This window comes from Aquarana catesbeiana, linkage group LG03 (genome assembly GCF_042186555.1).
Source record: "Aquarana catesbeiana isolate 2022-GZ linkage group LG03, ASM4218655v1, whole genome shotgun sequence".
Classification (NCBI taxonomy): domain Eukaryota; kingdom Metazoa; phylum Chordata; class Amphibia; order Anura; family Ranidae; genus Aquarana; species Aquarana catesbeiana.
The window spans coordinates 21,457,551-21,485,545 of NC_133326.1; the positions used below are offsets into that span (position 1 = coordinate 21,457,551).

General features: G+C 43.6%; 1 protein-coding gene across 2 annotated transcripts in view; it reads left to right on the plus strand.

Moving 5' to 3' along the window:
• ADAMTS17 (ADAM metallopeptidase with thrombospondin type 1 motif 17) overlaps window positions 1-25,597 on the plus strand; it is a 407,931-nt gene extending 382,334 nt beyond the window's left edge. The window contains exons 21-24 of one of the 2 annotated variants that reach the window (XM_073618375.1): window positions 9,911-10,115; window positions 13,622-13,774; window positions 17,886-18,063; window positions 21,655-25,597. In XM_073618375.1, coding sequence (XP_073474476.1) covers window positions 9,911-10,115; window positions 13,622-13,774; window positions 17,886-18,063; window positions 21,655-21,806 — 688 coding nt within the window. In that variant the 3' untranslated portion in view covers window positions 21,807-25,597. The remainder of the gene's footprint in view (window positions 1-9,910; window positions 10,116-13,621; window positions 13,775-17,885; window positions 18,064-21,654) is intronic. The other variant, XM_073618376.1, reaches the window with a different exon arrangement.
• Window positions 25,598-27,995: the final 2,398 nt, after the last annotated feature.

Here is a 27,995-nt window from a genome sequence, read left to right on the forward strand (position 1 = left end):
GACAACAAGGTCCTGTCACACATTTTCTGTCGGAAAATACGACCGTGTGTACAGGGCATAACTGTGAAGAAACTTTTCCGTATTTGGAGATGAAATCTCTTTTCCTCTAGACGTAAAGAGTGCCCCCTTGTCCTCAGTGCTGACCGTAAAGTGAATAACTCAACACCAAGTTCACTATATGGACCCCTTATACATTTATACATGGTGATCATATCCCCCCTTAATCTCCTCTTCTCAAGAGAGAATAAATTCAGTTCCTCTAATCTTTCCTCATAGCTGAGCTCCTCCATACCTCTTATCAGTTTGGTTGCCCTTCTCTGCACTTTCTCCAGTTTCCCGATATCCTTTTTGAGAACTGGAGTCCAAAACTGAACTCCATATTTCAGACGAGGTCTTACTAATGATTTGTATAGGGGCAAAATTACATCTCTCTCTCTCTGGAGTCCATACCTCTCAATGCATGCATTATTGAGCTTATGATCTACCAAAACCCCCAGATCCTTCTCCACCATTGATTCCCCTAGATCCTTCTCCACTATGGATTCTCCCAACGCAGTGGTGTGAACAAGGCACGTAGGATACAAGGCACTTTGCCTTGTCCATGTGGTGGGACTGCACTGCAATAGCCACCCAACACAGTCCCGCTGCATCTGGGGTGAATCAGTTCTTAGTCCTTCTTCATCTGCCATGGCAATTGGGGTCTTGTATTCAGTTGGGGGCCCATGAACATTTCTGCCCTGAGAATTCCAGTTACCCCTGGTAGTATTGTTACTTTGTATAGCCCCTCTTGCATTCATTACTTGATGAGCAGTAAGGGGAATTGAGGACAGTAGTATTACAGATCAGTTGTACATTATATAGACAAAGGTTCCTGTTTTCTAGAATGGTGCCCGATCCCCGGGCGGAATATGTTGAGTCTCCTAAATTGTGAAATTTTACTTCGAGGCATACACAGTAATGTAATTGTATTGCTGCCATGTAGAATATATCCGGACTAATTAGTAATACAACCATGTGACATGTTTATTTCATGAATGTAAATTTTTATAGGGTTGTACTGGCAAACCGAACTGGGAACGTTAAGAATTGCGGCTGATCTGATGTTAATCAGCAGAGCAGGGAATTCTCCCTGTTAGTGCTGGCAGTCCAGACAGTAAGACTACCGGGCTGGAAAATGTGCAGGGAGCCTCTCTCAGCAATTACACTAGAATGTTAGTGTTGGACTGCAAGGTTGGACTGGTGCAGCTGTATTATCCTAAAGCATTCCCTGCTGTTCTGGAGGGACTGGGTGTGGTGGGACCTGCTACCCAAACCCACATTCACCTGATTTTCTGTCTGTGTAGAGGCGTGGGTTTAACCCCTCAGACCAGGGGTCTCAGAACTTTTTCAGTGTGAGAGCTGCGGGGTATAATTTATAAAATATTTGTGGGCTGAAACGATCAGTAATTTATAAATGAATGCATAAAATGCAATCTAATTTATACGTTTTACTTGGATCTTTCTTTGTAATCCGCTTAGTATGATTCTGAACAAAAGAGTAAGAACTTTAGTAAAACAAAGTGAAGACATTTGAAATAAACTTGAGCCTTTAAAAAAGCTTGGACAAAAATAAATTCAGTCGCCCCATACATTTGTGTCCCCATCAGAGTCTCCCTGTACATTCATGTATGCCATCAGGGTTTCCCTGCCCATTTGTTTTCCCATCAGCATGCCCCTTGTCCATTTGTGTCCCCATCAGAGTCTTCCTGTGCATTTGTGTCCCCATCTGAGTGTCCCTGACCATTTATGTCCCCATCAGAGTTTCTCTGTGTAAGCTGACGGGGACACAAATACACGGGGGAACTCTGATGGGGACAAAAATGTTTTCCTGTGTATTTGTATCCATATCAGAGTCTCCCTGCAGATATTTGTCCCCATCAGGGGGTCTCTGTGCACTTGTGTCCACATCAGAGGCTCCCTGTCCATTTGTGTCCACAGCATAGTTTCCTTGTGCATTTGTGTCCCCATCAGAGTCCCCCTGTCCATTTTGTGTTCCCCTGTCCATTTTGTGTCCCCATCAGAGTCTCCTTATGCATTTTGTGTCACCATCAGCATCTCCTTGTCCATATGTGTTCCCATCCGAGTCTCCCTGTACATTTGTGCCCCCATCTGAGTGTCCCTGTCCATTTGTGTCCCCATCAGAGTCTCCCTGTCCATTTGTGTCCCCATCAGAGTCTCTCTGTCCATTTGTGTCCTCATCAGAGGCTCCCTGTCCATTTGTGTCCTCATCAGAGGCTCCCTGTCCATTTGTGTCCTCATCAGAGGCTCCCTGTCCATTTGTGTCCTCATCAGAGTCTCCCTGTCCATTTGTGTCTCCATCAGGGTCACTCTGTCAATTTGTGTACTCATCAGAGGCTCCCTGTCCATTTGTGTCCTCATCAGAGGCTCCCTGTCCATTTGTGTCCTCATCAGAGGCTCCCTGTCCATTTGTGTCCTCATCAGAGGCTCCCTGTCCATTTGTGTCCTCATCAGAGGCTCCCTGTCCATTTGTGTCCCCATCAGAGTCTCTCTGTCCATTTGTGTCCTCATCAGAGTCTCCCTGTCCATTTGTGTCCCCATCAGAGTCTCCCTGTCCATTTGTGTCCCCATCAGAGTCTCCCTGTCCATTTGTGTCCCCATCAGAGTCTCCCTGTCCATTTGTGTCCCCATCAGAGTCTCCCTGTCCATTTGTGTCCCCATCAGAGTCTCCCTGTCCATTTGTGTCCCCATCAGAGTCTCCCTGTCCATTTGTGTCCCCATCAGAGTCTCCCTGTCCATTTGTGCCCCCATCTGAGTGTCCCTGTCCATTTGTGTCCCCATCAGAGTCTCCCTGTCCATTTGTGTCCCCATCAGAGTCTCCCTGTCCATTTGTGTCCCCATCAGAGGCTCCCTGTCCATTTGTGTACTCATCAGAGGCTCCCTGTCCATTTGTGTCCCCATCAGAGTCTCTCTGTCCATTTGTGTCCTCATCAGAGGCTCCCTGTCCATTTGTGTCCTCATCAGAGGCTCCCTGTCCTTTTGTGTCCCCATCAGGGTCACTCTGTCCATTTGTGTACTCATCAGAGGCTCCCTGTCCATTTGTGTCCTCATCAGAGGCTCCCTGTCCATTTGTGTCCCCATCAGAGTCTCTCTGTCCATTTGTGTCCTCATCAGAGTCTCTCTGTCCATTTGTGTCTTCATCAGAGTCTCTCTGTCCATTTGTGTCCTCATCAGAGGCTCCCTGTCCATTTGTGTCCTCATCAGAGGCTCCCTGTCCATTTGTGTCCTCATCAGAGTCTCCCTGTCCATTTGTGTCCCCATCAGGGTCACTCTGTCCATTTGTGTACTCATCAGAGGCTCCCTGTCCATTTGTGTCCCCATCAGAGTCTCCCTGTCTCCTTGTTCTGCCATCCAAGTGTCCCTGTCCCCATTTGTGTTCCCATCCAAGTGTCTCTGTCCCCATTTGTGTTCCCATCCAAGTGTCCCTGTCCTCATTTGTGTTCCCATCCAAGTGTCCCTGTCCCCATGTGTGTTCCCATCCAAGTGTCTCTGTCCCCATGTGTGTTCCCATCCAAGTGTCTCTGTCCCCATGTGTGTTCCCATCCAAGTGTCCCTCTCCATTTGTGTTCCCATCCAAGTGTCCCTCTCCATTTGTGTTCCCGTCCAAGTGTCCCTCTCCATTTGTGTTCCCATCCAAGTGTCCCTCTCCATTTGTGTTCCCATCAGAGTCTTCTTCCTGTCCATTTGTGTTCCCATCCAAGTGTCCCTGTCCTCATTTGTGTTCCCATCCAAGTGTCCCTGTCCCCATGTGTGTTCCCATCCAAGTGTCTCTGTCCCCATGTGTGTTCCCATCCAAGTGTCTCTGTCCCCATGTGTGTTCCCATCCAAGTGTCCCTCTCCATTTGTGTTCCCGTCCAAGTGTCCCTCTCCATTTGTGTTCCCATCCAAGTGTCCCTCTCCATTTGTGTTCCCATCAGAGTCTTCTTCCTGTCCATTTGTGTCCCCACTTATACAATCAATATCCTCCATATATAGATATATCACATTAGTGGCAATGTTTGGTAGAGGGCTAAATTATTTATCTATCACACAAGGCAGGCTTTATCAGGAGTTCAAAGGAACTGCAACAAAGATAGTTGATATTTAAAAGGTGGGTTGACCAGGCTGATGTCTTTTAGGGAGACAAGGGTTAATAAGGATAATACTGTGAAGACACACAAATATCTCTTCTGACCGTCAGGATGGACGGGGGTGACCATGGACTCATGAATAATGCAGCAGATTTATGATATTTATGGGGGGGGGGGTGTGACTGGGCTGATATCTTTTAAAGGGAACAACAGATCTCTTAATAAGGATAACGCTGAGAAGATACATAAATATCTATTCTTAGACCGGTGGTCCTATTTGGTTAATTATATACAGAATCCACAGGGGTTACTTATCCATGTAGTCAAAATCTACACATATTGGAGAGCCGCGTATAAATACCCATAGGCTCCCATAACCGAGTTGTCAGTGCTCCCTCCTCTCCCCTGCAGCTGCCACTCTGAAAAAGGAGAGCTGGATCTACAGGATCACGTGACTGGAGCAGACTACTTTTTCTTTTTCACAGGATAGGTAGGAGGAGGGAACGTTTTCAGGAATAGTTAGTGCTAGGCTTAAATTCCACTTTAATCTATGTATTCACCAGAGTTCAGCTTTAAACATCCACAAGTTTAGGTCCCACCCTTTTTCCTGCATTCCATCCAGGACATGCTGGGCTTGTAAAATGCCTTGCCTTGTTCTAAGCCCTTTACGCCATAAAACTTTCTATGGTGTTGCAGAGCTCAGGAGTGGCACCGAGTCAGTGCCAAGGTTTCACTGCAACTGCAGGCGCTGGTAGGGAAAGCAAAAACCGAATCTACGAGAGATCCCATGGTCATCCTGCAAACTTTAAACCGTTCTGTGCCTGACTCTGTGCTTTTCCTCCAGAATTCCAAAGGGTAGCCGTGTGTTGTGTCTAGCACTACAAAAACGGTGGGACATCTGGAAAGATTCACAGGTCTCCTTTGACAGGCAAATAGATCCGGTGACACTTTATGGAAAGAAGGGGTGGAAGGAACGTTCTGCAAGAGCTGTGATGTTCTGTTGTGAGCTGTGAAGTCCTATCACTTGCTTTCATTTAGGCGTGCTAATTTTATTATACTACATTGTGTTATTTCTGTGGTCAGAAACAGGGACGGGACGGGGGGGGGGGGGGGGCAGGAGGGGCGGCTGCCCTGGGCACTATGGTATCATGTGAGATGGGAGTGCACCACAAGGAGATTGGGGGAGGGGATTGGTCTCGGAGGGGGGATGGGGGTGCTAGGAAAGGCGATTTGGGTTGATTTGTGTTTGGGAGGGGGATGAGGAAAGAGGATTTTTGGGGGGTGCTGGGGGATTTGGGGAGAGAGAATTTAAGTTGCGAGGGCAGGTAAAGATTTGTGCTGATGGGGGGGATTTTAGCAGAGGGGAGGATTTGTACTGGGAGGAGGAGCACAGAATAGTGCTCAATTTATTTTTTTGGGGGGGGGGGGGGGGTTGCTAACACATAATGCTCATACATCTTGGGGAAGGAGGGGCAGTTTGGCATGTTCGTCCTGGGCTGTAGATGTCCCGGCACTGCTAATGGGTGATTTTTTTGGGGGGAGGGGGCATTTGAGCTGGGGGGGGTGGGGAGGCAAATATTTGTGCTGGGAAGGGAGGTTTTAGCAGGGAGGTGGATTTATACTGAGAGGAGGGGGAGTTTATGCTTGGGGAGTAAGTATGCAGATTATTGCTCATACATCTGGGGGGGGGGGGGGGGGGGGCGCAGTTTGGCATGTTTTCCCTGGGCTCTAGATGACCTTGTTATGGGGCACTACTACACCAGCGATGCGGAGCTGTTCCTCACCCTGACACCAATGATGGGGCACGATTCCTTCTATTGAGACCAATGATGGGGCACTATTACTCCCCCTAATACCAATGATGGGGCATTGTTAACCCTTGACACTTTCTTCTTCCACTGGCTACAGTCCAGCCCCCCTAAAGTTTGAAGGACAGTAATCTGGTCCTTTGTTTAGGACGTTTGGAGACTCCTAGTCTAAGGCAACCCTTTTGCAAGTACGGCACCCTTTTAAAGTAGGCAAAATCTCGTGGTACCTCAGTCTAAAAAGTAAAAATGTTACTTATCAGTGGTGAACTTGAACCTGAGATGATGCACACAACCTCTTTGGTGAAATTAACTTTACATTGGTCCCTCCATCACATCAGAGGCACTCGCTAAACATGAGCGCCTGCCATCATATCTGAGTCTTTCCTTCACAGAGCCCCCTTATCACATCAGAGCCTCCCCACCAGGGCTGTCATTAGAAATCATGGAGCCCCTTACAGCCTGTTTGACAACCCACATAGAGACAAGAGTTTAAATATCTTATTGCACATGTACAGTATTCCCATTAGTCGCGGCTCCAAGCCATTACATAAAACTGGGCCCCATCAGTTCTGCAGCAGTGGCTTAGAGTAGAAAGGGCACTATTTACTCATTTTTGAGTCCTCCTTGCTGCGGCTCCCACCAGCTAAAAAGTTTCAGCCTGCCCCAGCTATTTGATATACAGTAACTCACAAAAGTGAGTACACCCCTCACATTTTTGTCAATATTTTATTATATTATCTCGTGTGACAACACTGAAGAAATGACACTTTGCTACAATGTAAAGTAGTGAGTGTACAGCTTGTATAACAGTGTAAATTTGCTGTCCCCTCAAAATAACTCAACACACAGCCATTAATGTCTAAACCGCTGGCAACAAAAGTGAGTACACCCCTAAGTGAAAATGTCCAAATTAGGCCTAAAGTGTCAATATTTTGTGTGGCCACCATTATTTTCCAGCACTGCCTTAACCCTCTTGGGCATGGAGTTCACCAGAGCTTCACAGGTTGGCACTGGAGTCCTCTTCCCCTCCTCCATGAGGACATCACAGAGCTGGTGAGAGACCTTGCGCTCCTCCACCTTCCGTTTGAGGATGCCCCATAAGATGGGTTTAGATCTGGAGACATGCTTGGCCAGTCCGTCACCTTTACCTTCAGCTTCTGTAGCAAGGCAGTGGTCGTCTTGGAGGTGTGTTTGGGGTCGTTATCATGTTGGAATACTGCACTGCGGCCCAGTCTCCGATGGGAGGGGATCATGCTCTGCTTCAGTATGTCACAGTACATGTTGACATTCATGGTTCCCTCAATGAACTGTAGCTCCCCAGTGCCGGCAGCACTCATGCAGCCCCAGACCATGACACTCCCACCATCATGCTTGACTGTAGGCAAGACACACTTGTCTTTGTACTCCTGACCTGGTTGCGCCACATACGCTTGACACCATCTGAACCAAATAAGTTTATCTTGGTCTCATCAGACCACAGGACATGGTTCCAGTAATCCATGTCCTTAGTCTGCTTGTCTTCAGGAAACCGTTTTTTGCTGGCTTCCTTGTGTATCATCTTTAGAAGAGTCTTCCTTCTGGGACAACAGCCATGCAGACCAATTTGATGCAGTGTGCGGCGTATGGTCTGAGCACTGCCAGGCTGACCCCCCCCCCACCCCCACCCCCCCCTTCAACCTCTGCAGCAATGCTGGCAGCACTCATACGTCTGTTTCCCAAAGACAACCTCTGGATATGATGCTGAGCACGTGCACTCAGCCTCCTTGGTCAACCATGGGGAGGCCTGTTCTGAGTGGAACCTGTCCTGTTGAACTGCTGTATGGTCTTGGCCACCGTGCTGCAGCTCAGTTTCAGGGTCTTGGCAATCTTCTTATAGCCTAGGACATCTTTATGTAGAGCAACAATTCTTTTTTTCAGATCCTCAGAGAGTTCTTTGCCATGAGGTGCCATGTTGAACTTCCAGTGACCAGTATGAGAGAGTGAGAACGATAACGCCAAATTTAACACACCTGCTCCCCATTCACACCAGAGACCTTGTAACACTAACGAGTCACGTGACACCAGGGAGGGAAAATTGCTAATAGGGCCCAATTTGGACATTTTCACTTAGAGGTGTACTCACTTTTGTTGCCAGCAGTTTAGACATTAATGACTGTGTGTTGAGTTATTTTGAGGGGACAGAAAATTTACACTATTATACAAGCTGTACACTCACTACTTTACATTGTAGCAAAGTGTCATTTCTTCAGTGTTGTCACATGAACAGATAGAATAAAATATTTACAAAAATGTGAGGGGTGTACTCACTTTTGGGAGATACTGTATATGGACCCTATATGTCCCTCCAGCACATGCCGATCAGCGGTGTACTCACTTTTAGGGGATACTGTAGACTGGCCATGGACAGAGTGATTTTCTTTCCTGCAGCCATGGGTTGCAGGAAAGAAAATCACTCAATTCCCCCATCAAACAGTCAGTGTTGATGGAGGAATACTTCCCATGGAGCATTGTGTGGAAAGCTGTCCCTGCTGGGAGAACACAGTGATTATTGCTAGTGGCCATAACAGCCACTAGCAAAAATATCATGTAAACTCCGACAGGCTGGTTGCACCCTAGCTGATTGTTCAATCAGCTTGGTTAATCTGCTCATACATGGTTCGAATCTGCTGAACCGGCAGAGATTCGAACCGTCTATGGCCGACTATAGAGGGGGCCAAAACTTTAATCTAAATGTATGGAGCCACAACATGGAGGTTTACTCCACCTGCTCCCGAAAATGAGTAAATAGTCTCCTCTCTGTCCCCAGGTGCCTGTTGCTGAACTTCTAGGGCCTGGAGAACTGTTATGTAATCTCTGGGAGTCACTGTACATGCACCAAAAGGTTTTTTTAAAGAGTTCCATCTTTGCCCACGGGCCCTCTACTAAACTGATGGGGACCTGGCCCCATCCAAAATTAGTGTCATGCATTGCCATGGTGTCAGCTGGCCGGCCACCAGCACAATAGCAACTAATGACATTGTGTGTCCTGGTCCTAAAGCATCATTGGTTGTTACGGGGCCGGCAGGCAGCCTGCCCACACCATAGCAACCAATTAGGGAATGCAAAATTATGGAACAAGCACTCCCCATGCCCATAGTAACCCGGGCAAACCGGTACAACACTCCAGTTAAAGTGATTGTAAACGATCACCTTGTAAAACAACCCATTCAGTTTAAAATAGAAACGAAAGGTGAAACATTTGTGTATAGATATAAAAACAACATCATAAATACTTTTTTTTTCCCCCTTTTTTATAAGTGATCACATTCCCTCTGTTTTCAGCTACATAAGAGCTGGGGGGAGAGCAGCAGCACACTGAGCTTCCCAGTGAATGACAATGCATCGGGGACATGTCAGGACAAGTCTGATCATTGAAGGAGAGCAGGCTGAGTTCCCTACATAGCTAGAGATTAGACCACAGTGTGCTCTCCTGATTAGTGTGGTCAGTTTTTTTTAATAGGAAAGCGGAAGGACTGGCAGGAACACCAGGGATTTCACACAAAGGAAGCAATACAAGGAGAACAGGAGACTTCTTCATACAAGTACATGGTACAGCATCAGGAAATAGAAGTGTTGGGGTAACAAACGCTTTAAAAAACACTGGTCTAAAGCGCCCTTTACACAATTTCCAAGCAAAATCATTATTTTTCAATATGCCCATACACAGGTAGACTGGTAGGTAGAAGAATGTTGCAGGTTTGGTATATTCCTTCCTAAGTACCCTTTTTAGAAGAACCCATTTCTTTATGGTCACAATGTTCTTCGAGAGAACCTAATAAAGCTAAAACATGAAGTCGCAGCGAGATCTTCCTGGCCGTGCAGTGTGGCAGTCCCTTATGATAAAAATAATTTAGTAATGATTCAGTCCCTTAAACCTCATTATATCTGCTCTTATGTTGTAATTTGTTATGTAATTTTTTTTTTTTTATTCTCCAGATGGATGACGGGGTCATGGGGCCAGTGTTCAGCCACCTGTGAAAAAGGATTCCAGCAGCGAGAAGTTACCTGTGCCTACCAGCTGCAGAATGGCACCTATGTCCACACACGGGATATTTATTGCGGTAGCCCCAAGCCGGCAACTAAACAGAGCTGTGAAGGTCAAGACTGTTTATCTATATGGGAAGCTTCAGAATGGTCAGCAGTAAGTGTGAATCACAAAAGCTGTACAGTTCAGGTGGCAGTTGGATGTTCTGACCACCAATCAAAGGTTCCATTGGTGTCCTATACATGTTCAATATCTATGGAGAAAATGGCACAGCCAGACACTCTACCTCTGCCATATGTTGGAGGAAGCAGTAGCCGTTGACTGAAACTATTGAACACAACTGAGTACTCAGTCCCCCAAAAATAATCAGCGATGGGATAGTGATAAATGAGGAATACTCGGAATGGTCAGGGGTGGGTAGTGGGGTTCCCCAGGGTTCTGTGCTGGGACCAATCCTATTTAATTTGTTCATAAACGACCTGGAGGATGGGATAAACAGTTCAATCTCTGTATTTGCGGACAATGCTAAGCAGGGCAATAACTTCTCCGCAGGATGTGGAAACCTTGCAAAAAGATCTGAACAAATTATTGGGGTGGGCAACTACATGGCAAATGAGGTTCAATGTAGAAAAATGTAAAATAATGCATTTGGGTGGCAAAAATATGAATGCAATCTATACACTGGGGGGAGAACCTCTGGGGGAATCTAGGATGGAAAAGGACCTGGGGGTCCTAGTAGATGATAGGCTCAGCAATGGCATGCAATGCCAAGCTGCTGCTATCAAAGCAAACAGAATATTGGCATGTATTAAAAAAGGGATCAACTCCAGAGATAAAACGATAATTCTCCCGCTCTACAAGACTCTGGTCCGGCCGCACCTGGAGTATGCTGTCCAGTTCTGGGCACCAGTCCTCAGGAAGGATGTACTGGAAATGGAGCGAGTACAAAGAAGGGCAACAAAGCTAATAAAGGGTCTGGAGGATATTAGTTATGAGGAAAGGTTGCGAGCACTGAACTTATTCTCTCTGGAGAAGACGCTTGAGAGGGGATATGATTTCAATATACAAATACCGTACTGGTGACCCCACAATAGGGAGAAAACTTTTCCGCGTAAGGGAATTTAACAAGACACATGGCCATTCACCAAAATTGGAAGAAATGCGGTTTAACCTTAAACTACGTAGAGGGTTCTTTACTGTAAGAGTGGTTAGAATGTGGAATTCCCTTCCACAGGTGGTGGTCTCAGAGGAGGGCATCGATAGTTTCAAAAAACTACAGCGATATAGTAATACTGAGGTAAATCACACACATAGGTTGGACTTGATGGACTTGTGTCTTTTTTCAACCTCACCTACTATGTAACTATGGGATATTTTTATAAACCTAAAAGTCATTGCCTGATCCAAAAAATGTCATGCTTATGGGGAATTTTAAGGCATTTTTTGCAGTTGGCTCTACCTTGCTAGTTTTTTTATCAAATCAAGAATACATTTTTGGAGTATAAACAGAAAGGATAACAGTGCTATCTGGATGGGAGTGGATGACTTAAAGTATCAAAGTATAAAGTATATAAAATCTGAGCCAATGGTAAAAATGGATTGTTCACAGTACAAAGTTGTACACCATGTAAAATTAAACCCATGATGGGTTATATGATACCATGCTGGTGGTTGTACATGCAGATGGGCTAGATAAAGCGCATGCACGCAAAACGCTTTGTCATGGCAACGGATTCTATTTGCGTTCCATGCTGGTCAGATCGGCAATAATTCTGGCCCTGGACTTCCGCCCCGTGATCGCGGGGACATCAGTAGGGAGCGCCAACGGACTCCGACTCGGCTCCCTAGTGTTTGGGACTTGCTCTCAGCGGCTCATTACCACACTGCACCCTCCCACCCCTCAGCCTAACGGACCCAGTGGACATTAGCCCATCTGCATGTGCAACCACCAGCATGATATCGTATAACCCATTGGGTTCATTAGGCTGAGGGGCGGGAGGGTACAGTGTGGCAATGAGCCACTGAGAGCGAGTCCCAAACACTCGGGAGATGAGCCGGAGTCCGTCGGTGCTCCCTAGTGACGTCACCACGACCGCAGGGCAGAAGTCCGGGATCGTAATTATTGTCAATCTGACCAGCATGGAACGCAAATAGATTCTGTTGCCGTGACAACACGTTTCGCACGCATGCGCTTTATCTAGTCCATTTGCATGTACAACCACCAGCATGGTATCGTATAACCCATCATGGCTTTAATTTTACATGGTGTCTAACTTTGTACTGTGAACAATACATTTTTACCTTTTCAGCCTTTACCATTGGCTCGGATTTTATATACTTTGAGGAACTAGAGTCCGTTCCGTTCCTTTCCGTTTGTGCTTACTTGCTGGTTACTGTGTGTACTACTCCTGAAGGCTGCATCGGATTGACCTTTGGTCAGTGGACAGTGTGGGTTTTTTATTTTCCAATCATTTTTATTAAGTTTATAAACCATATAGATATAACACAATACAGTAAATAAAAGTACCCGTAAATGATAGCATTAGTGACATACAACATTGATTGTACAGGAACCAGTATAACGTATTTTCGGGCTGTAACTATATTTCCTAATAACAAAGAATACATCCTCCAAAGAGGAACTACATGACCGGGGATCGTCCTCATCCACCTTGTTCTGCACTCCTGTGACCCAGATTCAGCTGACAGCGGGATGAAGTCTGCTGTCCTCTGACATCGCTCTGCCAGTCCAGACTCAAGCCGGTCCATTAATGTTGAGAGCCACCCAGATGTTTTGACTGGCACCTGGCTCAGCCTCTCAGCACTCCGCTGGGAGACAGTCAGCAGCTCCCGCCCCTCCAGTGAGCACTGGTGGGGCAGAGCAGAGAGCCGGTGACTGCTCAGTAAATGCCGGGAACTGAGTGGTCCAGCCGTCTTTGATTGCTCAGTTCTCGGTTTTAGAAGCCCCCCCGGGGACAGATGCAGTATCAGACTTTTTTGTTTTTGGATATTTGTTTTGTTATATTGCCAAACTTCTCTTTTATGAATATTATAGTTCTTTATCCATATGGAATGGTTAGGTGAATGAAGTCAAGTTTTAGAGCAGATTGAAGGCGCAAAGCATGGACGTGCCCATGTGTGATATAAAATATTTGGAAATATGCTATGGTGATCTGTAATGATACAGCCACAATTCAAGCCATATCATTTTTATACAGAGATAGATTAAGCACTTTAAAGGGTCTATTTATTAACAACAACAAAAATTAGCTGGATGAATGTCACAAGCATTCTCCCAGCTGTAACAAATTTTACCCATATTTTGTCTAAGAGGTTTATTTCCTACAATCGTCTGATCCATCTAGTGGCCATAATGCAATATTTTCCTGAAATACCTTAATTGGATTAATCCCACTTAATGGCCACTAGATGGAGCTGACGATCATAGGAAATAAACATATTAGACAAAAATTTGGAAAATTCGTTACAGCTGGGTTGAATACCAGAGTCTCTTTTGGACAGGGACATTCATAAAGAACCAGGGAAAGCCTTGAAGCAAGTACTTTTTCTCTTTATTTGTACAATGTTTATTATGAAAGAGTAAAACAATTTTCCATAAATAGGACCACACCAACCTGTTTAAATGTCTGTTATATTTGTAGTGCTCTTCAGACTGCGGACGAGGCACCAAGAAGAGGAGGATATCGTGTACCAATACAAGGGGCAAATGTGACTCTGCCACTAGGCCAAGAGAAGAGGAGGACTGTGAGAATTACACAGGATGCTATGAGTGGAAGACAGGGGACTGGTCCAAGGTAAGGACTAACAATAACCAAATTCTTACACAAGTAAGAATAAATCAGAATTCCCTTTAAAGTGGTTATAAATCCCTGAAATGAAAAATGAACAAAGCATATCCTCCTATAGTGTGTATTTGCCTATATTCAAAGCACCTGTATGCTTTATCATTCCTTTATCTGTCACTTCTGACATTCTATGCCAATGCCAAGCAATCCCGGAAGACGCCCCCGCCTCCAATACCGCACCTAGCAAGTATATGACAGCCTCATCTGTGTATGTTTCCCTACGAGACTGTGTAGAGGAGTGGAGGTGTCCATTCCATCCACTCAGGTCTCAGATTACACTCGGCTCTAATGCTGTGCAGTGTGTGACCTCAGATCCCCACCCCCTGCCTTCTGAAGCTCATAAATGCTGTGTATATTCTAGACTCTAAACAGCTTTAGAGGAAAGATTGCTGCAGATAAACAGGTACAACTTATGTAGGAGGATTTGTTGAATCTCTGTGCATCACCGGAGGCCAGTCACTTCACATATATATATATATATATATATATATATATATATATATATATATATATATATATATATATATATATTTATATATTTAAAGCCTAAAGCTGTTGGGAATGAAATCCCTGATGTGACTGTGCAGTTTCAAAACCTACCAGGACCTTTGTGTGATCTTTGGACAAAACGTAGGTAAGTCCTTTATAAACTAAATGAAACCCCCGCAAAACCTGTTATACCTTACCTGGGCTCCAGGGGCTTATAGCCATAATGGGCTAGTATGAACAGTATACTAGCACATTGTGGCAATCTTACGTGGTAAGCGAATCCTGCTGGTCACAGGTGTTGCCATCTTCTACCAGTCTTTCTTTCCAGGTTCTGACCCTTGTGCCGCTTGGTTGGCCAGGTCGTGTGGATGTCACTCTCACGCACGCGTTTGGGAACCACATCATCACGGCACAGATCACTCTCTGTGTCCAATTCAGAAAACGATGGACTGGTAAATGACCTCTTTACCACCCCCTTCCCCCACTCTCCATCCTCCTGTGCAACCACAGCAGCCGGCGGGAGAGGAAAGCCAGCAATGCTGCGGGGGGCAGGGGGTCCGGGCACACAGGGGAATCAGATGTGGGCAGCACAGGGATGGGAGGGATCAGTGCAGCGGGACAGGAGGACAATTATAGACCAATGCACGGCGTCTGAGTCTCTCCCTGCAGCAGCTGAAAGCCATATTCTCCCCCTCTCCCTCCCACCAGCTTTCAGCTGCTGCGAGGGAGAGAAACGAACACAGTGCATCGTATTGTAACTGTTCTCCTGTCCGGCCACATTAATCCCGCTGATGTCCAGGCCCCCACTGTGTGCTCGGGCCTCCTACAGGAGGGCCAGTGGTACTCCCCTATCGGTGTTCCTGAGTTTACTTTGTTAAACATTGAACCTCATTTTCCATTCCTTTATCCTTTTATAGCTTGGGTAAAGCAAAACTTCAGTCCTGTACAGGCTATGCCCTGCCCCCCCTCCCCAGAGCTATTATTGTACATGCACAGATGAGCCCATTGCTTGGGGCCTGGCAGAGCCCATTGGCGCATGGGAATTTGCACGCACATGCAAAGACAGGAAACATTTCGGGCTTTTTTGTTAGCAGTCTTTGTGCGTGCGTGCACAGATGGGCAGGAAACCAGGCACGTGTGCAAATGTGGGCTCTCTTGAAACCCGAGCCTTGCGGAACATGTGCACACACAGAGAACGTCTGGCCTAGGCAAGAAACACGAAATTTGCAGCACAAATAAAGTGCATTGTAAAAAATAAAATTGGGCCCATTGATAAAAGAGAGATGGGGGAGGAGGCAGAGTATCACAACTTGCCATTTAGGGCGAAAGTCTGCTTTAACATGGTGAAATTTCACTTTGCAAAGAATACCCAATTGCATGCAAGGGACATAGAAAAAAAAATGCATTTTTGCTTGCAAATTGATTGGATTTGAAGTCAGCAGAGGAAAATTCCCCTTCAAAGTGCAACTTCCCTAGCATGTAACCTATTTGCCTTTAGTGAATAAACCACCATGACTCGGGAACACAATTCAAAAAGCTGAGCTTTTGTAAAGCCTTCTAAATAGGGATTTTGTTTTTTTGTAAACCAAGACATATTGAAGATTTTTAGTGTTATGACTTTTCCAACTCTGGCTTTAGAGGACAGAAAACCAGACATAATTGATTGAAAAATGATCCTTTCATATATTTTCTAATGTAGTAAGCGCTATGCTTTGTTTTGTTCTTTGTTTTCTCAGTAAGGTCCACTATAAATTCATTCTTCTGCGGCGCCTCCTTTTGACTGCATTTTCACAGCAACTCTCCCTTGCCTGTTTATTTAGTGCAATGCTATGTAAATTGAAAGTTTATTGCAATAATTGATTGACTTGAAAAGTGGCTTTTATCTTTTGGGGTGAATTTAAAGTGGTATTGAACCCAAAAACCTAAAATTATTAAATTGCCGCTTACCAGTTAGCATGTGGTATCTGCATTAGTTTTCTTCCAGACCAAGCTGTCCAGCAAAAGCGGCAATTGGAAGGTTGGGACCATTATCATTTATTTTTTTTACAGTTCTGTCCTCAATGGGACAAAGTTACAAGGGCTGTACCAAAAGTAATGCAAAAGTGGGCACAATTTTTTATTTTTTTTTTATTAACCAAATTAGGTCGTTTAAATTTCACATGTTGGTAGAATAATGCTTCCTGTATAGTAACTCCTCTTCTTTCTTTCTTCAACTTTTTTCTTCTTCTTTCTTCTTTCTTCTTTCTTCTTCCTTCTTTCTTTTTTCTTCTTCTTCTTCTTCTTTCTTCTGTCTTCTTCTTCTTCTTCTTCTTCTTCTTTCTTCCGTTTTCTTCTTCTTCTTCTTTCTTCCGTTTTCTTCTTCTTCGTCTTCTTCTTCCTTCTTCCTTCTTCCTCCTTACTACTTCTTCTTCTTCTTCTTCCTTCTTCCTTCTTCTTCCGTCTTCTTCCGTCTTCTTCCGTCTTCTTCCTTCTTCTTCCTTCTTCTTCCTTCTTCTTTCTTCTTCTTCTTTCTTCGTCTTCTTCTTCTTTCTTCTTCTTCTTCCTTCTTCCTGTCTTCTTCTTCTTTCTTCTTCCTTCTTCCTTCTTCCTTCTTTCTTCTTCCTTCTTCTTCCTTCTTCGTCCTCTTCTTCTTTCTTCGTCTTCTTCTTCTTCTTTCTTCGTCTTCTTCTTCTTCTTTCTTCGTCTTCTTCTTCTTCTTCGTCTTCTTCTTCTTTCTTCTTCTTTCTTCTTCTTTCTTCTTCTTTCTTCTTCTTCCTTCTTCTTCTTCTGTCTTCTTCTTCTTCTGTCTTCTTTTTCCTTTTTCCTTCTTTCTTCTTTCTACCATCTTCTTCTTCCTTCTTTCTTCCTTCTTTCTTCTTCTTCCTTCTTTCTTCCGTCTTCTTTCTTCTTTCTTTGTCCTTTCTCCATCCTTTCTTCGTCCTTTCTTCTTCCTCTTCCCTCTTCATCCTTTCTTCTTCCTCTTCCCTCCTTGTCCTTTCTTCTTCCTCTTCTTCTTCTTCAGTAAATAATGGATTCCAGGCAGGAACAATGTGCCGTCATGGAGTTCTTGATGAAGGAGCAGGCTGGCTGTCCAACATCCACAGAAGGCTACAGATTGTTTACAGAAATAACACTGACCAGAGCAATATGCACTAATGGGTGAAGAAGTTTAAAGAAGGGGAAACCAGCATTGAAGACCAACCACACAGAGGGAGACCAGCGATGTTCGACAGTCTGCACCCCTCCTTCATCAAGAACTCAATGATGACACATTGCTTTTGCTTGGAATCCATTATTTACCTGCAATGAAAAAGAAGAAGATGATTTACTATGGAGGGAGAGTGGCTCTACCAATATGTAAAATTTAAATGACTTATGTACGTTAATTATGCCCTCTTTTGCAATACTTTTGGTGCAGCCCTCGTACTTTGCGTGAAACTGTGAAAAAAATTTACTGCTGATCTCCTCGCTTGGAATCAAGCTCTCCCTGCTTTCTCCTTGATGCAGTTCAAACTGAGAAGCAGAGTAGTTGAGTTTTACCTGAAATGTAACATGACGTTATCACACTTTTTTTGTTATTTTGTGCCTGCAGTGCTCCTCCACCTGCGGTAAAGGCCTGCAATCTCGTGTAGTACAATGTATGCACAAAGTGACTGGTCGCCACGGAATTGAATGTTCTTTTCTGTCAAAGCCAGTGGCCTACAGGCAATGTCATCAAGAAGCTTGCAATGAAAAAGTGAATGCCAACACCATCACATCTCCGAGACTTGGTTGGTAACTTTAAATTTTTAGAACTGCTTCTTTATTTTAAACTTAATGACATGATTATGGTACATGGTATGTTATGATTAATGGCTTATAAATATGGCTTTTCAAAGCTGAATTCCAGGGATGATATGTCTTGCGTACATACACTTGGCCAGCTTGGCACAGTGTAAGTATGCATATGTGAGACCTGATCGACTTCTATGGAAGCTTTAAGTCACTGAGCTACCACAGTGATGGCCGCGGTCTTCCAGGTGCTGTGTTGGGCGGTTGATCTTCTGCATAGTAACCCCAATTTTATTCAACCAGTAGTATTTGTGGACAGCAACAGTTCAGTACTGATCCCACTGCAAATTCTTTTGGTATGTCACAATGCATAGGCAGGTGCCCTACATGGTCAACTGCCAACATTACCCATACACAATGAGGAAAAAAACCCTTGTTGGCAATCACAGAGGTCAGACGTTTCTTGTAGTTGGCCACCAGGTTTGCACACATCTCAGGAGGGATTTTGTCCCACTCCTTTTTGCAGATCCTCTCCAAGTCATTAAGGTTTTGAGGCTGACGTTTAGTAACCTTCAGCTCCTTCCACATATTTTCTATGGGATTCTTAATGTGCTTCTTGAGCCACTCCTTTGTTGTCTTGGCTGTGTGTTTTGGGTCATTGTCATGCTGGAATACTCATCCACGACCCATTGGGAAGGAGGTTCTCACCTAAGATTTGATGGTACACAGTCTTGTCCATCAACCCTTTGATGCGGTGAATTTGTCCTGTCCCCTTAGCAGAAAAACACCCCCAAAGCATAATGTTTCCACCTCCATGTTTGACGGTGGGGATGGTGTTCTTGGGGTCAGTAGCAGCATTCCTCCTCCTCCAAACAAGTCGAGTTGAGTTGATGCCAAAGAGCTTGATTTTGGTCTCGTCTGACCACATTATTTTCACCCAGTTCTCCTCTGAATCATTCAGATGTTCATTAGCAAACTTCAGACGGGCCTGTACATGTGCTTTCTTGAGCAGGGGGACATTGCGGGCACTGCAGGATTTCAGTCCTTCACGGCGTAGTGCGTTACCAATTGTTTTCTTGTTGACTATGGTCCCAGCTGCCTTGAGATCATTGACAAGAGTCTCCCGTGTAGTTCTGGGCTGATTCTTCACCGTTCTCATGATCATTGAAACTCCACGGGGTGAGATCTTGCATGGAGCCCCAGACTGAGGGAGATTGACAGTTATTTTGTGTTACTTCCATTTGCGAATAATCGCACCAACTGTTGTCTTTTATATAGGTAACAAGCTGAGATTAGCAGCACTCCCTTTAAGAGAGTGCTGCAAATCTCACCTCGTTACCTGTATAGAGGACACCTGGGAACCAGAAATGTTGCTGATTAATAGGAATCAAATACTTATTTCATTCATTAAAATGCAAATCAATTTGTAACTTTTTTGAAATGAGTTTTCTGGATATTTTTGTTATTCTGTCTCTCACTGTGAATGTTGTCAAAGCTACAAAATCAGCAGGGGATCAAATCATTTTTTCCCCCACTGTACATCCAAAAGTATGATACATCCAACATGCAATGTTGGATACATTACAGCATTGGTCATAAATCCGTAAATCCCTCTTTGTGACACAGGTATATGTACATATTGTTTTATTAGCCAGCTATGACCAAGGTGGCATGGACAAAGCTCATAGGAAATACATAATGGTTGTCTTATTTTTTTTTTTTTTTAATCCAGCAAGCTGTTTCAATAAACAAAGGTTCAGTGTGAACGCTGTAGTGAGTGCTGGACTTTTCTATTTATGTATGTATGTATTTTTGCTGGAGAGGACCTCTGAATGGCACAGCTGATTTCAGCATCTCTTGAGTAGACCGCAGGGATGGAGTAGCTTTGACTCTGGATTGCCACTGGAACTGGTCATTGTACCCTAGAACTGTAATAATAATCGTAATATAGACTGGAGATTTGTTATTATGGCCCAAGTGAAGTCCAACATCCATCCACTGCCTCCTACCGATCACGATGAGATTGCTGCATTTTGAAAACCCCAACATCTCTATGATGGCCAGACCTGCTTTCCTGGAACCTGAAATCATTCCTTTCAGTTATGTTGGCTAAAAAGTATGTTAGATTTTGTTTACATAGATAGCCAAAGTTGAAATGTAATTTCTCTGCATGGTTCAGTTTATATAATTTCATAATAACAACAAGGTTGCATTCCATTGGTTGGACAAGGTGGGGTGATGATGTCACAATCTCCTCCTCATCCAATCAGAGAGTACTTTGCATTCATTGAGAAAATGCAAAGCATTCTCTGAATGGAACCTGTGCTGTGTTCAGTAAGCAGCAGGGCAGCCACTTGGCACAAGATCCAGAAGCTAGTGTAGATCACTGGGGTAGTGGTGCCTATTATAGTAATTTCCAGCTTCTAGAGCAGGGATATGCAATTAGCGGACCTCCAGCTGTTGCAGAACTACAAGTCCCATGAGGCATAGCAAGACTCTGACAGCCACAGGCATGACACCCAGAGGCAGAGGCATGATGGGACTTGTAGTTTTGCAACAGCTGGAGGTCCGCTAATTGCATATCCCTGTTCTAGAGGGATGCCACAGGTATGGACCATACATATATACATTGGTCCAAGCTGGAAGGTAAAATTACCATACCTGAAATTTAAGGCCGCATTTACACCTGAGCGTCGTTTTGTTTAGCTTTTTTTCAGGAGTTTTGTCACTTGCTTTTATGCACATATTTGTGTGTTTTTAAAAGCGTGTTTGAGCTTTGGCATTTTTGTTATTAGTGAATAGAGAAATCTATCATCTGTTTTCATCGTTTTTTGTTGTTTTTCAGCTTTTTCATCTGCTTTTATTTAATTATTGTTGGGGTTATATATATATATATATATATATATATATATATATATATATAATTTTTTTTTTTTTTTTTTTTTTTTCTGAGGGAGGGTGTTGGGTTAGGTGCAAGATTTAGTGGTTAAGGTTGGGGGTAGAGGTTCATTTATTTTATTATTTATCTAATATCTAATATTTTTGTTAATGGTTATTATTTTTATTTTAATTATTGTATTTGAGCAGAAAACCACTCAAAAACTTGCAACAAACCGCACGGAAACGTTAAAAAAATGCACGAATTGCACATTTCAATGCATTTCTGTGGGGAAAAAACTCTTCCAAAACATACCAGCCTGCCCAGATCGAGCTACAAAAGAAGCTCCAAAACTTTTTGCACTTCAGGCAACTTGAGGTGGAGAACCATAGAGAATAATAAATTTTACTTTTTTTTTCTCCATCAGTGTTTTTGAAACTTCGAGCTACGAAACTCTCAGGTGTGAATGCAGCCTTTGTGAAGTCCAATATAGCCCAAGATGATCGCTTTAGAGACATGTTGTTAATAAATCCTAATCAGTGTTGTCTACTTCAATGCGTCCTTAGGGAAGCACACGATGATTGGCTTTCATAAAGCCTGTCAGAGAGAATAAAGTTGCCATCAGTTGGGTGTTTGCCCTCATTTATAGTTCTGCATTTTCTTGTCCTGCTGTCTTTATCATATAACCCTAACCAAGCTTTTCTTCTTACAGCTGCGCTGACATACAAGTGCACTGGTGACCAGTGGACGGTGTACTGCCGAGTTATCCGGGAGAAGAACCTCTGCCAGGATATGAGGTGGTACCAGCGATGCTGCCAGACCTGCAGAGACTTCTATGCCAACAAGCTGCAGCCACAGAGCTAGTAGCCCCATAGCACTGACCGGGGCATTGCCATAAGAGCAGTGCTGCCACCATCACACAAGACTTGAACACTGGTGCTCTTCATGTCAGGAGACCCAACATGGCTAGCACCAGAACCCAAAGAACAAGAGTTAAATATCCTGTATAATGCTGTGCTTGTTCTGCTTCACAAAAAAAAGGTTTCCTCGTAGCTGTTTTGTCCACACGTGGAATGACTATATGGATTGGGCGTACATTCTCAGGCAGCTCAAAGAAGACTGGAGGAAACGGTAATCTGTGGTGGCTTGTGCGAAAAGGTGAGACTCAGGCACAAAACGACATGATGATTCACATGGGTGCTCCTGGCAAAGTGAGACCACTTGCCGTACTTTGCAGTTACCAAGTCATTATGCAGTATGGTACTGCCGGACATGGACGACTGCCCGATGACAACATTTAAGGTGCTTTGTGAGTGTTGCACATTTGCACAATCGTGCGTGACGGCCTGTCCTTGTTTACAGGCAACAACTTTATTATTATATATATTTCTTTTTGTACCACAATAGGCTATTCAAAAAAAAAAAAATTACACCATTTGTACTGTCTGAAAGAATCAGCATCTCAAATATATGATGTCATAGTTGCTGTCAAATATTATTGTATTATTATAAATCTGTTCTGGAAATCGACATTCCAGCTACAATGTGAACGTGAGGCACACGGGGAGTCTCCACCCTTAATCTCATTTGCCTTTCAGCTTGAGGTTGCCATTGCCCTTTTTGATGCCAGGAGGGGGTTGTTTTTTTTTTTTTTGTAATCCATCATTTGGGTACCACTCAGCACCCCATTCCCTTGATGGAGAAAAGTATGGGCTTACTTGCTTAATATGGTATACCTTTACCAGTGGTGGTCAAGAATGCGCTTCTGGAGGACCTTACATATTGACTTAGACCCCTCCAAACAGCTGCTTATAATCTTAATTAGAAAAAGAGAAAAAACGACTTAATCCATAATTTACCATAAATTACCATACCTTAATCCATAAATACCACTCAGCAAACCCCATTCCATTGATGGAGAAAAGTATGGGCTTACTTGCTTAATATGGTATACCTTTACCGGTGGTGGTCAAGAATGCGCTTCTGGAGGACCTTACATGTTGCCTTAAACCCCTCCAAACAACTGCTCATAATCTTGACTAGAAAAAGAGAAAAAACAACTTAATCCATAATTTGGGTACCACTCAGCACACCCCATTCCATTGATGGAGAAAAGTATGGGCTTACTTGCTTAATATGGTATACCTTTACCAGTGGTGGTCAAGAATGCGCTTCTGGAGGACATCACATGCTGCCTTAGACCCCCCCAAACAGCTGCACATAATCTTAATTAGAAAAAGAGAAAAAACGACCTCCAAGAATGTTGGTTTTTAGTTTTATCCTGCGATTTATTGAGGAACCTCTCTAAAAATGTAATACTTCTTACATAGGATAAATGGACCACCAACACCATGAACTTTTGTTGACAGTAAGGGGCCTGTGACTAAACGGGCATTTCCATTGGCAGATGTAGCAACAGTGACCATCTCTATTGTTTAAATATTGATCGCGAACAAACACCAGATAGCGGGGATGCCGCTCCAGGCTCCTATGTGTCCAGATCTGATGGCTCAAGCCGAAGGAGTGCAGGCTGAAGGAGATTTGGTGTTGGCTCAGTAAACACAAGCTTGAAAAACGAAAACCTCCTAAATGCTGCACATCCTGCAAAGCCCAACAGTTTCTATAGTAGAAGTAGCCTCGGGTCAGTCTCCATCCAGGTCACACCTCCAACGAGTTTTACCATCATGGATTAAGCCTTGGGGCAGGGTGAAACATGTTGGAGCATGGCCTGGATGGAGCCCGACATGAGGCTACTATAGACATTGTTGGGCTTTCTTTGGGGGACGTGCAGCATTTAAGTTTTTGTTTTTCATGCCTACAGTATATAAATATTGATGACTTGTGTGTGGTGCTAATCATCCAATCAGCAGACTGCATGTGGAGAGAGGTGTACAAATCAAAAAAGTGGCTGGACACAGTAAAGCAGGCCATACACCAATACAAATGTTTCTTTTGGATCACAGTTGACAACAGGATGGATCTTTTTCTCGAACTCATGAATTTCTAACAGCGAATGCAGTTTTCGTTTGGGAAAGTTTTTTTTTATTCCAAAATTTAATGTTAAAAGCAAATTCAATTTAGAAGTACTTTCAGCCAAAATTTATCAAGTCATTGAATGTACTCAACTATGTCATCTACTAGTATATGGGCAGCTTTACAAGTCTCTTGGCAGTATTCAACGGTGTAGTTAGCTGTGTGACTGGAGTTCGACTTTTACCCCCAAAGGTGGCTTGTGCATTCTTCTCAGCAGTTCTCATGGAAATGTTACGTGTTGAGGTGTTGGGGATTTTGGGGTTATCTGCCACTAAGGAGAAATGTCCCTGGGTGCGTTGTATCCATGACATCCCAAGATGATGCCCTCCAGTTATTTTGCGGTTGCACTTTCCAAGTTTCATCGCTGTCTATTCATCCAATGTTCTGAAATTTTGCCCTTTAAAAACCAGAACAAATCTGAGGACTGTTCTTTTTTTATAAATTGTAACAGGGACTATTGTCGGAATGTGACAGGTTGTGTGTGGGCACATCCAGAGTCGGGACAAGGCCATCCAGTGCTCATGGCGAAGATGCCAAAGAAAGAGAGCAGAATTCTCCATCCTGTAGCTATCTTGACCACTGCTCTGTGCTTCATTCTCTAGCTGCCCGAATGACAGGATCCCCCCCCTCCACAAAACAATACTTCACCCAAGGCAAGTGCCCCTCCTGCCCCCCCCTTGTCCAAGCCCTGGACACATCATAAATGTATCAAAAATGTCCCTTTTTTGTTATTCTCCCTTCACAGGACGGGTAATCCCAATGATCTCAAATGGTCCTCTTCATCCTTATTTTTGACAAGTGGAAATTCTTCCACCGCTTTCTTTACGCAAACCTTTTGTAACCCCAAAAGCCATTTCTACAGGTTCTATGAAATGATCTGATACTTAATGCATCAGCTCCTTAGTGTTTATCTTCATGTAGCTATTTCTGTTTACTTTCATACTGGATTCATCATTAAAGCATATATAAACCCAAAAAAAAAAGTAATATATTGGAGCTACCAATCCTTCAATGGGATGTCTGCATTCGTTTTCTACTTTTGTTTTTTCCTTTATTTTCACATCTGGCCAGTAACATACTTCTGATCTTTGTGAGGCTCCTCTATCTATAGAGGAGCAATGGCAGCAGCATTGTCAATCTGGGTGGGGGGGCCGCTAGCAGATTTTGATGGGCTTGACTAACGAACTCCAGCAGCAGTTTTTTTTTTCCCTTTTGGGTTAAAGGTTTTGCATGAATAAAGAAAAGCTGACCATTGTAAGCACACCTTTCAGCGTTAAATGGTTTGTCTCAACCTTCTAACTGCGATTTTTATGCTGGACAGCTTGGTCCGTTAACCACTTCAGCCCCAGAATAATTTACCCCCTTACTGACCAGAGCACTTTTTGTGATACGGCACTGCGTCGCTTTAACTGACAATTGCGCGGTTGTGCGGCGTTGCACCCAAACAAAATTGAGGTCCTTTTTTTTTTTTCGCACAAATAGAGCTTTCCTTTGGTGGTATTTGATCAGCTCTGTGGTTGTTATTTTTTGCACTATAAACAAAAAAAGAGCGACAATTTTGAAAAAAAAAATTAATTTTTTACTTTTTGCTCTAATATCCCCCAAAAATATATATAAAAAAAACAAATTTCTTTCTCAGTTTAGGCCGATATGTATTCTACATACTTTTGGTAAAAAAAAATCGCAATAAACGTATATTGATTGGTTTGCGCAAAAGTTATAGCGTCTACAAAATAGGGGATATATTTATGGCATTTTTATTTATTTATTTTTACTATTAATGGCGGCGATCTGCGATTTTTATCGTGACTGCGACATTATGGCGGACACTTTTGACACTATTTTGGGACCAGTGACATTTATACAGCGATCAGTGCTATAAAAATGCACTGATTGCTGTGTAAATGACACTGGCAGGGAAAGGGGTTAAACACTAGGGGGCGATCAAGGGGTTAAGTGTGTCCTAGGGAGTGATTCTAACTGTAAGGGGGATGGGCTCACTACAACATGACAGAGATCACTGCTCCCGATGACAGGGAGCAGTAGATCTCTGTCGTGTTGCTAGGCAGAACAGGGAAATGCCTTGTTTACATAGGCATCTCCCTGTTCTGCCGCTCTATGTCATGATCGCGGGCCCCAAGTCCGTCTGACCCGCAGGCATGCTCATGGAGTACGCGGCGGGCGCGCACCCACAATGCCACGTCTTAAAGGGGACGTACAGGTATGCCCATTTGAGCAGCCGTGCCATTGTTCCGACGTACATCATCATGCGCTGGTCGGCAAGCGGTTAAAGTAAGTTAGAAAAAGATAACACTGGCCATATCACCACGTGAAAATAAAGGTAAAAATGGCCTAAAAAAAAAATGAATGAAGCCACAACATGGCTAATCTGCAATATATTACATTTTGGCTTTTACGTTTAGGTATGCTTTAACGTTAGTGTTACTAAACCCAGGACTCTGCATTCACTATATCTGGTCTCCCACAGTAAACAGAACATGGAAATGCAATTATTTTAGTAAATATAAACTGCTAAATACCTTTTCTCATCAGCAGTATATAGCAGTCTTGTGACATCTATCAGTGCCTTGTTAAAGTTTGTAGGAGTTTTCATACTGCACTGGCTGTCTTATCAGGATGCAGGACCCCTGACCCTCTGTCTGGACACTACGGATTGGCCCTGTGCTGATCGCATGCACCCTCCCAAGAAAAAAATAAATAAAATCTCTACCAATACATGCCAAACTGAGCATGTGCAGAGTGCCTCAAAGGTTCTGTTCTATCAGCAGATGGTTTGGGGACAATGGAAGAAGGGGAGGTTTAGAGAAGACAGGCTTAAACAACCTTTTTTACACAATGCGTAGGATTAACCCCTTGGGTTCCACAGTGAGTATAACAAGCATACTTTACTGCATATACAGACTGATTTTACTGTTGTGGGTTTAGTAGCACTTTTAATGCCTTGCATGGTTTAGAGAGTGCACATTGCCAAAACACAGGAGAGAATGGAGTTCTGTTGGTAGTATAAAACAATGCAAAACATGAATTGGTTATTGACTTTGCTATGGAGGTTTTACTGGTTCCTAGTGAAATAATAAGCTGATATTTCCATAGATGCTAGATGGCCATTCTTCTGATAGAACAGCATATGAACACTTCCACATGCACTAATGACAGCCCCAAAGCCAGGCTTGTAAATAGCTGACCGCCAAAGGCCCCACTGTCCTTCTCCTAACACTGATATCCCTGGAGGGTCAGCTGCAGTCACAGGTACTCCTTGACATCCCAGCCATGGCTCAATTCTGACAACACTGAGGGGTCTGTCTATTTTTTAAAAAAAAGTTGGATGATGAGGCAAACATTTACCCAGCCCCGATGAATTCTGATCATATTTCCTAAGATCAGCAGCTCCATCTAGTGGCCATAATGTGGTTATTTTTTCTTAGTTGGCTATTTTTCTGAAGTACTTGATATCGCCACTAGATGGAGCCGAGGATCCCAGGAAATTACTGTATGAAGCTAAGAACAGTCAGAATTTAGCTGATGTCATTGGGTACTATAATCCACAAACTGGCTGCCTTCTGTGTGTATGTGATGAAATACATGAACAGAATTCGTAAGGTGCTCGGTTTTATTACGGAATCCACATGTGGACGGTTTGAGTTGTTATGATTTGTTTTTTTATTCTTTTTTTTTTTTTTTGTATTTGGAAATACCACCATCGTGTATTTGCATCAGATGTAAGGAAGATCTAAGAATCATAGTAGTACCACTATATTATAGCACATACATTGTAGATATGTTATATTTTTAGATTTTGTTTATAAGCGTAGATATAAAATGCGAATCGAATGATTATCACCTCCGGCTCTTACAATGCACTCTACACTCTACAGAGCACTTCTCAGATGCAGCAAGTCTGGGTTGTAGTGCATTAAAAGTAGATCATTTGATAACTTGGTTTACAAAAAGAGATACTTCTAGTGGTCAGATGAACACGTTCTGTCCGGTGACTGTTGT